Genomic DNA, 15,983 nt, shown 5'->3' with positions numbered 1-15,983 from the left:
TTCCATAGCTCCAGTCATCACCCACATAGTTAACCTCTCCATCAAACAAGGACAGGTCCCCAGAGATTTTAAACTGGCCAAAGTAACCCCCCTGTACAAAAAAGGGAGCAAATTAGAACCCGGCAACTACCGCCCTATTTCTATTCTAAGCTCCATCTCGAAAGTGATGGAAAAAATAGTCTATGAACAGGTTGAAAAGTATCTTGCCACTAATAAATTGTTGTACGAGTTCCAATCTGGTTTCAGAACATCCCACTCCACTGACACATGCCTTCTCTATTTAAGCGACCACATCAAACACGAGGTGGATGCTGGAAAATACTGCGGCATGGTCATGCTGGACCTCCAAAAGGCTTTTGACACCGTGAACCACTCCATACTGGTTAACAAGCTTAAAGCTATTGGTTTTGATAGCACATCAGTGAGCTGGATGCAATCCTACCTGGAGGGGAGAGAACAGATGGTGGAAGTGAACGGAACACTGTCCCCCCCCCTCCCAGTGAGCTGTGGCGTCCCACAAGGAAGCATACTAGGGCCTTTACTGTTCCTAATATATGTAAACGACATGACTTCAGCTTGTGACTGCAACTTGTTCCTGTTCGCAGACGACTCAGCACTGCTGGTCTCGGACAGGAACAAACTGCAGGTTGAAAAGACCCTCAGCTCTGAACTCGGTAGAATCTGCACCTGGCTCGCTGATAACAAACTATCCTTACACCTGGGAAAAACTGAATCCATTCTCTTCGGATCAAATAGTAATCTCAAAAAGGCAGATGGCTTCTTGGTTAGAGTTGGTGATGATATTATCACACGGAAGGATCAAATTACCTACCTAGGTTCCATCCTGGAGGCCAATCTTTCCGGTGATAAGATGGCCACCAACGTAATCAAAAAAGTCAATCAAAGAACAAGATTCCTCTACAGGATCTCCTCACTGGTCGACAAAAACACCTTGAAGACCTTAACAGGAGCCCTTGTACAAGGTTTCTTTGACTATGCATCCACCTCCTGGTACCACAGCACCTCAAAGGCCCTTAAAACAAGGCTCCAGACCTCCCAAAACAAACTGGTCAGGCTCCTACTTGGCCTCACCCCCCGAACCCACCTCACCCCTGCCCACTTTGACAGGCTGGGATGGCTTAGGGTCGACGACAGAGTACAGCATCTTGCAATGGGTCTGGTCCACAAGATTAGATACACCACCAAGATACCCATGTACCTGTCTAAATACTTCCTTAATGTAAACGAAGTCCACACCCACAACACCAGAGGGAGTGCAACAAACCATGTACAACCCAGATTCGGCACAAACAAGGGACTAAATTCTTTTCGCTCCTATGCGACCAAAATGTGGAACGCCCTACCAACAGTCATTAAGACATGTGAATCCCTTGGCTCCTTCAAAACTGCTCTCAAAGGGCACCTACGGATGGCTGCAATTCGAAACTGGCCTCTGTAAAAGCTGAATTTGTATCTGGATTGTACTATGTTTTTGTATGGACGTGGTGTTGGGTGCCTGCACATATGCACACATGGCATCAACGCATGGTGTTGTGTGCAGGCGCCCTACAGGTCTTTGTACTATGGATTGTACTATGTTTTTGTATGGACGTGGTGTTGGGTGCCTGCACACATGCACACATGGCATCAACGCATGGTGTTGTGTGCAGGCGCCCTACACTCTGTCTTTCGTTTTCTTTTCTTTTATCCCCCTGTTCCCCTCACTGTATATATACTTTTTTTCCCCTTTTCGCTTCCTATATGATGAATTCCTGTTCTGTTCTTTAACTACATAGAAGTGTCTATTTGTTTGTCTCTAAATGTTTTGATGAATTGAACAATGTGGACCCTGTTGTAAACAAGTGTAAGGCTTAATTGGGTCGTCCACTCACAGTTAACAGTCTTTGTATTGAGTTTGTGCTTGAAATGTACTGTAATTCTGCAAACTGTTAATAAAGATTTCAATCAATCAATCAATCAATGCATTGGTGGGCCTGGGCCATGGCTCAGCGGTCCAGGCACCTTGGCTGGTAATCCAGTCTGGCAGTATGTGGCCGCGGGTTCGACTCCCGATCCCGACGGCCTTTACTGCATGTCTTCCCCCCCCCCCCCCCCCCATCTCTCTCCCCATTTCCTGTCAGCCTACCGTCTGTCCCTCCATAAAAAAATATAAAATAAAGGCGAAAGCCACATAAAAAAAAAAACATAAAAAAAAAAGAAATGCATTGGTATTATGTATTATGTACTAACAGTAGATAACACATAACACTGATGCGGTCTTACAGTCCATTGTACCGTCAGAGTGCATCAGTATTATGTCCATCTACTGTAGCATGGCATTGGTATTAGTCCAGGAAGACACTGACGTGTCAATAACTTAAGCTTTAACAGCAGAATGGACGTACATTCAGATAAGTTCAAATGTGCATAGATAGCCTAGGCATGTGCTTATGGGCATATGCATGAAGAAAGGGATACTTGACACGCAAAATAGACACGCTGTGATTAGGGCAGCTTAATGGTTGTTTTTTTTTACACCGAGGTCCTTTGTTTAGACTGGGCTGATTTAGTATGGAACAATACAAGGTTTATGTTCCCATTAGCCCTTTTATCCCGTGGTCGGGATAAAAGGCAATTGTAATTATCCTTGTAATTATGCCATTTTAACTGTAAGACAATACAATGTTGTTGTACCCGTGACCTTTTTCTGGGAGGGGATTTTAAATTGCCAGCACAGAACCGATTCAAAATCATAGCTATGGAGGTATGCAAAGCACTCATAGTGTCATTGATAAAATAAAACGAGAACATCCATCACATAGTGGACATCATCTGGTTTCTCACCTAGAAATCAAATACTAAACCGTCTGTCAAAATTAAATATCAGTTCAATCCATGCGCAACTCCACTGGCGCAATGTGACCAATGACAGTATATGCAAGCGTGCCCAGAAAAAAATCTTTACACTTTATTTACACTTGCAATTAAAAAAGTCATGATACTGAATCAATTCCCAAACATTTATCAAATCAAATTACACACATGGTAACATGTGTTCCCGGGGGCGCACTCGGGACCACTTGTTGTGGTAGTGTGAACGATGCGTCTCTGGACCGTTGAAGTGTATTCGGATACGGATCATTCCAATTTGAATGCATGCGTACCTAAAGGAGGAAGTGGATTTTTTTTGTTTTTTTAAGAACGTGACGTAATCTCTAGTCGACGAGCCAAGCGTCAACAAAAAAATCACACCCGTGTGAACCGAGTGGTGCAACTCCCCTCTCTCCCCACCCCCCCCCCCCCTCCTCTCTCCCTCTCTCTCTCTCTATCAACAGTGCAGCACTGTCTCTCTCTCTCCGTTTCTGGCGCCCCTACTGGCCCCTACTGGTACATACTCGTGCTCATTAACGTCACATAGGCGGACACAGAGTCACAGACATTGCTGTTCCTTGTGGTTGCACCAATAAAATAAAAACACTAGCGCATTTCTGAACACCGCCTCTGTCTCCTGTTGAACCTGCGTATACGTGCAGTACGCGCTGATCTTATTCTGAGGACTATGTGTCGGGCTTTGGCATCGTCTCCAAAGTAAAACTAATAATAACAACGCTGAAGTAGAATCCATAGCACAGAACTGACTGACTGAGCGAATAGCAGGCAGGCTGACAGTGAAGTATTTTTTTTTTTTACTTTAATTTTTATCCCACGGTTTTGTAACCCAGTTTTTCTTTTCACCCAGTGCCAATTATCTAATGTAATCCTGGGCGCTACACTTCCTCTGCCAACCTGGGGGGGCAGCGGACTGACCTCATGCCTCCTTCTATGCATGAGGAGTCCAAGCTGCTTCTTTTCACCTGACAGAGGGGAATTTCCCCGGCCGGACGTAGCGCGTGGAAGGGACACGTTATTCCGACCAGTTCCTTTCCCCTCCATCAGGCGCCCCGGCTGGCCAGGGGGAGGTAGTTTTAGAGACCAGGATTACGGCATGTTTTTGTGAGGGTATCTACCCTAGGGGACACGGGGAGAACATGCAAACTCCACACAGAAGGGCCCTATCGCCAACCCCCGCCTCGGGTATGGGCACTGATGACGCGGAGGAGGGAACACGCCGCCAGTGCCCACAGCGTCCCCAGCGGGAATCGAACCCAGGACCTTCTAGCTGTGAGGCGACAGCACTACCAACTGTGCCACCGTGCCCCTCTGACAGTGAAGTATAACGGCAAAGAGGCGACGCTATGCAGTGTGTCTGGATTTATTGGAGACAATGTCGCAGAGTTGATGGTCAGTAGCCGTGCGCGCCAGCCATCAAGCACAGCGCCACCTGGAGGCTCAAAGTGTGTTGTGCAAGTTTACTCGGGTGCGCTAGAATCAAAGGACCAGCGGGGGGACCGGGCAACCGTATTCGGGAACGGTTCAAATAAAAAACGGACTCAGTCCGTCTCAGTGTGAATCCACTGAAAGATTAAAAGTAGAGTAAGAGCAAAGTGATTATTGTCAGAGAACAGCAGAGAGCAGGATTTAATCTGCAACCAGGGGATCCTCCTGTTTTGGTACAATCTGAATAAGATTAGAAATGAGAATCTCTCTCTCTCTCCAGTAATCTAGCTCAGAGACAGAATGAGAGAGAGAGCGAGAGAGAGAGAGAGAGATCTCCAAGGAAGTTAATCTGAACTGTGGGATCATGGGTGCTACAATCCCCCCCCCCCCCCCCCTCCGACAGCCTCTTTTGATGTGCTGACATGTCACACCATGAGGCAGACGGCAACAACATCATCATTCATATTTCCTCCATTCCTGTCGACATCCTCTCCTCTCCTCTCTCACGCCTCCTCTCTGCCTCGTTCATCCTCAGAAAACCTTCTCCTGCTCTCTCTCTCTGCCCGCCTTTCACTTTCACCGCCTCTCTCACACAGCTACCTTATGCCGGGTCCCTCCGTCTTTCCACCCACCCACCCGCCCGCCGCCCATGGCATTATGTTCTTACCCCACCAGCCAAAAAGGCACAAAATTAACCCATTTTGGACTGAGGTCGATTAAAAGAAAAGGCTTCTAAATCCTAAAAGAATTCTGAAAAACCTATGTTTCTATGTCAGCGGTGCTCAACCTTTTTCATGTCCAGGACCCCCAGAATTATCCCTATTGGGCCACGGACCCCCCAATCTCAAAATATGTAGTTGCAGGGACCCCCCAGAAGCAAATATTTTAGTTCAAAATGTTCGCTCTGAAATATATATATTCAATGATTTGCGCCACATTTTCACGATTTTTCAAAAATAGCAGACCTACAAGCTCGTAGCGCGCCACCGAGTGGCGCGCTATGAGCTTGTAGATCTGCTATTTTTCAATAGCTAAAGCATAACACGACGCTAACACCAGAAGGGGGTTCCCGCACGAAATGGGTTAAAATGTGTTGCTCTCTCTGGGTCTGTCTAATCTGCTTATAGGGAATAAGGCCTGGGTGTTTGTTGGGCTCCCCCGTCTTCTTCCCTCTCTGATTCCCCTACTTGGCAAAAAAAATCTGCCAGGCTCAAAGAGGGCCCTGGAAAGTCTACTACATACACGGCAAAAATCCAGAGTGTTCGTTTTAACTCCCAAGGGTGTAAAAAATGGACCGTTCGGAACACTCAGGGTTCTGCAGTGTGGTTGCATCCAACGTACACACGGGGGCCTATAAGCCCCTCGAGGCAAATCTTCCCTATCAGAGCAGAAAAGAAAATCCATGGGACTAAGGAACACGCACACACGCGCGCGCACGTGTCCTGCACATGGGTGCACATGCATACAAACACAGCCTTTTTTTACAGATAAACCACCACCAAACAGACACACAAACACTTCCAGAAACAGAAATGGCGAGATGGACAACTAGGTCAGATTGTGAAGAAAATACATTACGTATACAGTGCACGATGGCACGCTATTCATAGTATCGAGTACTATACATGCGTGAGAGTATACAGGCTTAATGTATTCACGTCTGTTAATATGGTGTATGCACGCAGTTCTCTTTCTCTACGGAATCTTTCACGTTACAAAATACCGATATATGGAATATATATTTAGTACCAGTAACTACCAACTTAATCTTGCTCATGTATGTTAATCGAATAACTGAGATTGGGGGGGGGGATTTTGTTTTTAATTTCTTATATATCAACCTATAAGCAAAATATATTCTAATATATATAACATTTATGAATTTGATTAAGCATTTAACCGTGTATTACACTTTATTGTACAATTGTGGAGTACAACAAAATTGCTGATGAGCTTCTAGATCTGTCAGCAAATGTCAGTATTATTTTCCATTACCATTCATGAATCTTAATCGAGGCAAAAGTTTGAAATAATTGCGATAGTGAAGTTATAATATCTCCTAGCCCTATCTCACATACCGCACACGCACCACTAAGTGGTCAAATAGACTTAGGCATATTACAAAGGGACAGACCTTAACCTCTTCTTCTCACCTATACGCTTAGATTAGAGGCGATTGCCTCTCCATCTCAATTTCTAATTCATCTAATCACCTTCCTGCTAAGTGGACACACACACACACACACACACACCCTCTCTCCATAACACATAAAATAACGTAATGGCATACCACTCTTTGGCAATACTACCTCACCTTGACCATTACACCCACACATACAGTACGTAGTGCACACACACACACACACACACACACACACACACACACACACACACACACACACACAGTCACACACACACACACACACACACACACACACAGACCACTATCTATCTAACTATGGGCATTTAGTGCGAAATTGGCCACCTCTCTCAATTATTACATTTAATTACCTGTGATTAATCCACTGCCAATTATACCAAACATAGCCTAAAGTGAGACACCACTCTGTGGGGAGCACTTGACGCCGTCGCGGGATGAAAAAGGTAGCGAGTGAGACGAGGTAGATGTATCAAATGTGGTTTACGCTGCCCTGACGCTATACTCCCCTTGCCTCTGCGCAAGTGCAGTTAATGACCACAATTGCTCACTAACCCGGGTCAAGTTTACCTCTGTCTTTGTGGGTTAACCACTTAACCCCTATACTTTGTCCTACGGTGAATAGTTAAAGATAGCAGATCTCCGCGTTGTGAGCTTGAAGATCCCCCCTCCCCAGGAGCAAAGATATGAGTTACAAACGTTCGCTCTGAAAGAATATACGTTCAAAGATTTGCGCCTTGTTTTCACGATTTTCACAAAAAATGTATAGCAGACATACAAGCTCATCGCGCAGCACTCGGTGCCGCGCTATGAGCTTGTAGATCTGCTATTTTTCAATAGCTAAAGTGTAGATGCACAAGAATGCACTTTTTCCAGTCCCGAATCCCGGTACCAATATATATACTCATTTGTATATTTCCTGATACGATAACCGATAATTGAATTGAATAATAACAATACTGTTATTAATATTGTTACATGTTAATGTTACACATAGCTGTAATGCACACAGCCCTTACTAGTTAGCAAACACACAAAAAAAACCATTACATTTAAATTCAAAGCAATGTACAGTTGAACTGTAATTACTTTTCATAGAGGTTTTCATGTGTGAGTTTGTAATATTTTATTGAATGAACTTTTTCCTACAGTTCAGGAAGCATTTGTTGGTTCAGAAGTTCAGGTGAAATGTGGCCTGAATGCAGAGTAGAATGTCCCATCAAAACAAATCAAACGTATTCATCTGTAGCCCAAAAGGGAAAATATGACCATACAAAGTTTGATCGAACTTTGATATTGCCATTTTAGTGTACTATAACTTTTGGTCAAGTTTAGTTTTGCCGTTGAAATCTGTTGCGGGGGACAGGCACATGCTTTTCCCCCCCCTCACTTATATTCACTTCAATTTTCCTTTAAGCTAAGGTCCACCACACTCCCAGACCAGTGTGGATAAACTTTTTACACTTGGAACGCAAAAAAGGTGTGGGACACGGCTAAGTGTTGGTCTGTCCGGGTCTGTAGCACATATTCTATTGACACCAAGGACACTGGGGTACATATTTTCAATCTGTCCACGGGGGCTATTGACGGCTCTAATCTCACGTAGCATAGCATAGAGCTGGCACACAGCCTAGTCTCTCTGCTATAACCCATTCTGACCTGAGATCAGATTCTAAAAATGTCTTCTATACATCCTGACAGTTTTCAGAAAAAGCTATGTTTCAGCTATGTCAGTGGTTCTTCGATTTTTCAAAAATAGCAGACCTACAAGCTCGTAGAGCGCCACTCGGTGGCGCGGCTACGAGCTTGTAGATCTGCTATTTTTCAATAGCTAAAGCATAGCATGACGCTAACACCAAAAGGGGTTCCCGCCCAGAATGCCATAAGTGGGATAACGGCCATGAGGAGGATGAACACTCCGATAGCGACATGTCAATATTTAAGAGGGTTTGCTCAATCCTCAAGAGGTTTTAAAATCCTTCTTTGATAGTACCCGAGGACATGAGAGAAAGATAGAGAAAGAGTGAAAGAAAGAAAGGGGGGGGTTGGATTTTTATCAATGTTTTTCCAGACAATAAAAATGGTTTGAGTTTCCCCTAAACTCGTCACCCGTTTATCCACCAATCTCTCATCCTTCCATCCATGGCCTGGCTTCTTAGATTTGTTGCTTTGTTTAACCCATTCTGACCTGAGATCAGATTCATACGAGGTTTCCACTGGACACACACTGGTCTGATTAACCCATTCTGACCTGAGATCAGATTCTAAAAAATGTCAGTCGTTCTTCGATTTTTCAAAAATAGCAGACCTACAAGCTCGTATCGCGCCACTCGGTGGCGCGATATGAGCTTGTAGATCTGCTATTTTTCAGTAGCTAAAGCACGACATGATGCTAACACCAAAATGGGTGCCCGGTCAGAATGGGTTAAAAAATACATTTTTAATATACATATATTTGAGTGGTGCAACCACTCCAAGGAACAGCCTTGTCCCTATGGGACTATGTTTGTAGAGTACCAATAGGGGGTGCTGTTGCACCACTCGCTTCAGACTGGTCAGATTTTTTTTAATAAATGTTAGGAAAAGAAAAAAGGGATTTTTACTCGTCGTGACCCATACAAATTGATCTGTGACCCCACTGTGTGTGTTGTGTGTGTGTGTGTGTGTGTGTGTGTGTGTGTGTGTGTCTACCTCTATGATCTTGCGGGCCTCACGGTAGCGGGCCGTATGCATGAAGGCAAAGAAGAGGTCATACAGCATGGTCATCTCTCCTCGCTCCTGACGCACAAAGTCCATGGCTATACTCAGAGAGAGAGAGAGAGAGAGAGGGAGAGAGAGAGAGGTCTTAAGAATAAACAGCTAATAATACATGGATGAGTAGACAGACACACACACACACACAGTCACACACACACACACACACACACACACACACCACATTCTATTATTTTCCCATTGATTGTCATAGTCTGCAAAAATTTGCGAGACCTCAAAGCAGGCTTAGCGCTGCTTAGCTCCACAAAATGTGTGGGGGCGTGCACACGGCACGCACACACACACACACACACACACACACACACACGAAAGTCTAAGCCCTCCAGGAAACTTGCTAAAGCACTCCGCTCAGCAGTTCGACTGTACAATGCTATCTCAGTCAAACAGCCTCAAAAACAGGTGAGAAGCTATATGCGCGCGCACGCGTGCAGACGTGCACACACACACACACACACACACACACACACACACACACGTCAAAGCAAACATCCGATACAAACAGAATCGCCTTCACTCTTCTTATTGTTATTCCAAGCTTGTGTTTTTAGCCCTGAAGGCTTCATATAATGGTTAGCGATGGCTGGCAGGTAACCTCCAACCACATCATTAAGACCAGCGTCTGTCTGTGTGTGTGTCTGTGTGTCTGTCTGTCTGTGTGTGTGTGTGTGTGTGTCTGTCTGTCTGTGTGTGTGTGTGTGTGTGTCTGTGTGTGTGTCTGTCTGTCTGTCTGTCTGTCTGTGTGTCTGTGTGTCTGTCTGTGTGTCTGTCTGTGTGTGTGTGTGTGTGCGTGCGGAGCAGAATAGTGACTGTCCCAGTGTGTCCCACCATTGAGGCGTATGTCTTTGCAGGTGTGCGCAAGCCCATTCCATGCCATTATGAGACAAATAAAACACGACCTTCGAGTAGGTCACATGTATTGATGTAGCTGCAGGTAATACAATGTATGTGCGTTACATTTAGGTGAGCCAACCATAAGGCCACTGAGCTGGTCCGGCGGGTGTGTACTTGTACATAAAGGCCGTCTCACGCTAAAGAGTCTTGACCTACGGGCCACTTGGCTCGGCAAGGCTACATATCTACAGGTAACAGATCTCTACTTTGCCCTCAACATGTTCCGTTACAGTCTCCAGTAGGCCCACGGTTCTCAAAGTGGGGACGCATAGCCAGGGGCTCCGTAAAATAATCCAGATTATGAATTGAAATGCATGCCGTCAGGTTTTGGCACATCATTCATAATAATAGTAGTGGTTTCCATGTATGACTATGAGATGGGTCTGAATGATTTTGATTGAAAAAGGTTTCTCCCCTCCAAAAACATGCAGTAGGTGACAATGGATTGACCGTAATCACCAGATACACATTTCAAATGGAACCGAAATGTTTATTTGGTTACATTTGTACATTCTCCGAGTTACAAATGGATACAATAATAATAATGAGGACTTTACTGTGTGGGTAGGACTGAGAAACTGAGAAATGTAAATGGTAGTTTATCTTACAAGGAAACCCACCAGGCATGGCGTTTGTATGGACGAGCATGTGAAGCGTGGGTGAATGGCGCGCACAACAATAGACTCTCGACATAGGCGGCGGGTGCATAAGGCTAGGGAAGGCTTAGCCTTCCCAAAAATTATGCTGGGTATTTTTTTAAATATATGTGCGCAGCATTATAGAAGGCTATTGTGTGTGTGTGTGTGTGTGTGTGTGTGTGTGTGTGTGTGTGTGTGTGTTGTCGCTGCCCCCTGGTGATCGCTGATCGGATAGGCTATACACTATAGGCCTACAGCATATGATTGACTACTATTGGTATGTCTGTAAACCTCGTCCTTCCAGTCGCTTTGTAGCAAAGAGTAGCGCGCGCTGGTTTGTTTTGGGAAACAGCAAAATGTATTTTTCAATGCAAATATAAAGTAGCCTAATTCAGAAGAAGAAGCTGTGAGTCGGCTCGGCTGTGTCAGAACTCAGCAGCACCAGTGCCTAGGCTGCACGGTTCACAGTTCACACGACTGCAGCAACACTGACACGTTCAGCGGAGTGACTGCTGTCTCTGTGCCGTCTGTAGAGCCATGAGCCGCGACTCCCGGAGGGGCAGCAACACCGCCGGGTAATCTACACTGAGTACTGACTGACTCGAGACTTGAGAAAAAGACGTCCAAAAGTCGTTGTCTGTGTATAGGCTAATTCATTGGTAAAAGTATGCTAAATAACTCATTTTTAGACCATCTGGGAAATAAATAAATAAATAAATCCGCGGCGGCGGCCTCGCTTCGCTCGGCCGCGAGAGTCCCCCCCCAAACGCAATTCTATAGCCTACCCAAAGGTAAAACTCACCCGCCGCCTATGACTCTCGAGTACCATTCAAAACTTACGGCGCACGTCACCACCACACTCTCTCATTGCATTAAGAGGGGGCTTAATTAAATAGAATAATTCATTTCAGTGCGTGAGCCAATAGTTTACCAAGCTCGGACTTGCTTCATAAATACTAATGTCCTGTTTTATATACGTGGCTGACACTGCGGCGGCAGAGAGCAGAGGGGTGGACAGTGAGAGGGTAAGATGAGAGACATGGAAGGAAGGCTGCGGAGGAGGAGGAGGAGAGGAGGAGGAGGAGGGGATGGAGAGGTGCTCGACCTCCCACACACTCCAGAGCCACTCGCCCTCTGAGGCACGTCAAAACTTAACCCTTTAAGCCCACCGTCGTGATAGGAGCCGCTCAAAACAAGCGATCGTCTGTCGCACTTCAGCCGGCGAGACCTCCTGGCCTCTTCTCACCTCTCACTCTCCGTCTGCCTCTCTCTTAAGCGCTCTTCACGGCAAACATGTTCCAGTGTTGATTTATGCATTTGTGACTCTAAAGTGGGTACAATTTGTAACCCAATAGACGCATTTGCGCGTGGCCTCTAGGGTGGCGTTTCTTTATTGTAATAGTAGGACATTTGAGAACGAGACGAGTGTTAAGAGGAGACGAGAATAAAGCTGGAGGTGGTTATTAAAATGTAACCGGTCTTACAAAGAAAACGGATTTGAGACAAACAAACCTTTCTGCAGCAGATCGGTGTCTCCTTTTTCCACCAAGGCCACGATGATGTCAAAGATACGAGGGATCTGCTTGAAGCGCTTGTGGCAGTCGAAGGCCGCTTCCAGGGCGCCCGTTGGGTCGTTGCTACACACACACACACACACACACACACAAAAAGAGAGAGAGATGGGGGGGGGGGGGTTAGTGAGTTGGGTGACAGATATGTCCAATTAATGATCACTGTATGGGGATTGCGAGGGCAGTGAATAGACGGCACACGTCACAGATGGTATTCTTGACCTTGAGATTTCCTATCGGAGCACTCTGACCTCATGACAATACCTACCGGTTCTTCACATCACACGACAGCACTGATCAGATCAGACCTCTAACCTCAATATCGCTCACACACACACGGGGGGGGGGGGATAATAGGATGGCTTTTATAGTTGGAGAAAGATAGACAAAATGTCTGGTCTGATCTCTCCCCTCTTGACCTCCACTCTTCCTTTATCCTCCTCTACTTCATCATTGTCCCGTTTCAGAAGCTTAAGTTGGTCCCCCCCCCCCCCCTCTGCTCTCCTTCTACATCCTGACAGTTTTCTGAAAAAGCTATGTTTCTAATGTCAGTCGCTCTTCGATTTTTCAAAGATAGCAGACCTACAAGCTCGTAGCACGCCACTCGGCGCTATGAGCTTGTAGATCTGCTATTTTTCAATAGCTAAATTATAACAACGTTTAAAACAGCAAAATGAGTCTACTCCTCGCCCTCTTTTCCGTGTGTGATGTGATGTCGTCGTCCCCCCCAATTCCCTGCAATGACCTCAGCCCCCACTAAGCTACTATAAGCTGGAATATGGCTACAAAATTCCCATCTCACTCCATCTCATGTCATCCATTCCTTTCTCTCATTCTCTCTCTCCCTCCCTATACCTCTCCATGCCCCGGTGGATGAACAAACAACGAGGATGAGTCGATGAAAGCAATAAAGCCATGGAGTGTGTGTGTGTGTGTGTGTGTGTGTGTGTGTGTGAGAGAGAGAGAAACATTAGGGGGGTGGGAGAGAGAGAGAGAGAGAAAAAAAAGTTGGGATGGAGAGAGAGAGAGAGACCACTTGAATCCCCGGCTCTATCAATCTGCTGATTGGGTAATTAGTACCATGTCAATCAACACAGAGGTGAAAGCAAGACTGGGCTACTGGTAGTATAGGGAAGCAGAACCAACAGAGAGACGGAGAGAGAGAGAGAGAGAGAGAGAGAGAGAGAGAGAGAGAGAGAGAGAGAGAGAGAGAGAGAGATAGAATGAGAGTCACTCAGATATAATATCTCAAGTGTTTTCTCGCCCTCATCGAATGAGACTGCTGGACGAGAGCAATACGCCTGCTGTCCTTGTCCCATAACCCATTCTGGGCAGGAACCCCTTTTGGTGTTTTAAACATCGTCATAATTTAGCTATTGAAAAATAGCAGATCTACAAGCTCGTAGCGCGCGCTATTATGTCTGCTATTTTTGAAAAATGTGGTGCAAAGCTTTGAATATATACTCTTTCAGACGTTTTTAACTCAAATCTTTGCTTCTGGGAGGTGGTCCCTGAATCAACATTTTCAGATGGGGGTCAGCGGCAAATTTCATATATTTTTGGGGGTCCTTGACATGAAATATTGAGAACCACTGATATAGAAACATGAGGTTTTTCAGAAAGAAATACATTTTAAAAAAGACATTTTTTTAAAATTTCGACGTCAGACCAAAATGGGATAAACACCAACACTTCCAAGGTGGAGTGGGGAGGAGGGTGACCTTGGCTTGGCCGGAACGCAGGAGGAGGGGAGGAGAAGTACCGAGGGAGGGAGGGAAGGAGAGGGAGGGAGGGAGAGATGGACGGATGAAGTGATTGGGGGTGGAAGGTAAAGGGCCTCCCGCTAATTGAAATGAAGAGGGACAACATTATTCAGCGGCGGCGAGTGGAGAGGCTGTTCAACTGCACAACACTCTGATTGGACGATGAGAGATCAGAGAGAGAGGAACGATAGAGAGAGAGAGAGAATCAGAGAGAGAGAAACGATAGAGGAAGAGAGAATTAGAGGGAGAGACTGAGAGAAATGGCTATGCATTTGGTTCCAAAAAAATGTAATGTGGGTTACGAGATGAGCATGTGATTTCGGCTAAATTGCACAAAGGCCTCAACTGTTATGTGAAACACACACACACAGGCACACACAGGCACACACACACGCACACAGACACACACACACACATACGCACACAGACACACACACAGCTGTGACGGAGACGCCAGGCAGTGCTAGACGAGTGCTTAATGTTCCGTCCATCTCTCCTCCTCTGTCCGTGCACTTCTTCTACACCTCCTTGCAATCCCTCCTTCCTAATGAGACGTCTTTTTAAGAACTCCCCCGTCACTTCTGGCGAAAAAGAAGGTTCTAGCGGTGCAATTAGCCCCCCCCCCCCCTTCACACACACACACACACACACACACAGACAACCCCAAAAAAGCAAGACGGAGGATGTTGAAGGATGGATAATTTCCCCTAGGTACAATTTAACTGTCACTTTGCGTTGCCATTTACTGCAGCATGCGTGCCTGTTAATGTCCCCAACTTTGCATGTCAGCCACTTTCCAGCCAATTAAACCCCTGAAAAAAAGAAAGCTATAACGAGCGCCTTTGCATGGCATGAAAAAAAAAAAGACGATGAAAGAGAATTAAAAAAAAAAAAACCCTGAAGGATTAGACAAGGAAGCTCATTTCAGCCTCTCTCTCTCTCACGATCTTTTGTTCCAAATACGTTTGGCAGACCTGTTATCAAGCCACTGTCCTCGCGCGCCGGGTGGGAGACTGTGTCTTAAACGCGAGTGCCCGTGTGATCATGACACCACTATAGCCTGCTGTTTCGGGTTGAAAGAAGGGCAGCGGCGAATCAACGTGTGTACATGAACACACATCTATGTACATGATGCGTACAAAGCCCCCCCTGTTGAGGATATTTACACAACAAGTGCACAACTTTTTTTGTGATTTGTGCTGGATCTCTCACTCAACTCCTCACTCGTTTATCCGCGCGACTACCAGCGTTCTCGCCCACTTAAAACTCCCTCTTGCCTATAGCTTCATGTCGTACACCAAAAATAGCCAATCTAGAAGCTCACAATGCGTTGCACCTCGATGCGTTAGATCGCTGAGCTGCCATTTGTTTAGCAGGTCTGCTATTTCGTTAAGTATAAATCAAGATAACCCCTCTGCCATAATTCCCCTCTTCTCTTGCATTCCGTGACCCCCTGACTTTCTCCCCTCTTCTCTCAACTCTCCGTCCTTCTGCAATAACCCTTTCACTTGATCTCCTTTTGTAAGCGGTCAAACAAACTGATTCTTTTGTCCGAGTCTCCTCCCTCTCGTCTTGCGGGCCTGATTAACCCATTTTGAACCGAGATCAGATTCTAAGAATCAAAAATGTCTTCTACATCCTGACAGTTTTCTGGAAAAGCTATGTTTCTGTGTCAGTCGTTCTTCGATTTTTTTCCAAAATAGCAGACCTACAAGCTCGTAGCGCGCCACTCGGTGGCGCGCTACGAGCTTGTGGATCTGCTATTTCTCAACAGCTAAAGCATAACGTAATGCCAACACCACAAAAGGGATCCCCGCCCAAAGTGGGTTAATCTCACTCGCAAGAATGGGGATGAAAAGTGTGAGTGAAT

At 45.7% G+C, this 15,983-nt stretch overlaps 1 protein-coding gene across 1 annotated transcript in view; it reads right to left on the bottom strand.

Moving 5' to 3' along the window:
- lrpprc (leucine-rich pentatricopeptide repeat containing) overlaps window positions 1-15,983 on the bottom strand; it is an 88,806-nt gene that overhangs the window by 32,256 nt on the left and 40,567 nt on the right. The window contains 2 exon segments of the mRNA XM_080782497.1: window positions 9,167-9,273; window positions 12,292-12,416. Of these exon segments, the coding sequence (XP_080638623.1) occupies window positions 9,167-9,273; window positions 12,292-12,416 (232 nt within the window).

The sequence above is a fragment of the Protomyctophum bolini genome (assembly GCF_963924005.1).
Source record: "Protomyctophum bolini genome assembly, chromosome: 14".
NCBI lineage: Eukaryota > Metazoa > Chordata > Actinopteri > Myctophiformes > Myctophidae > Protomyctophum > Protomyctophum bolini.
The sequence above is the reverse complement of the archived record's forward strand: the minus strand, read 5'-3'. Positions and strand labels throughout refer to the sequence as shown.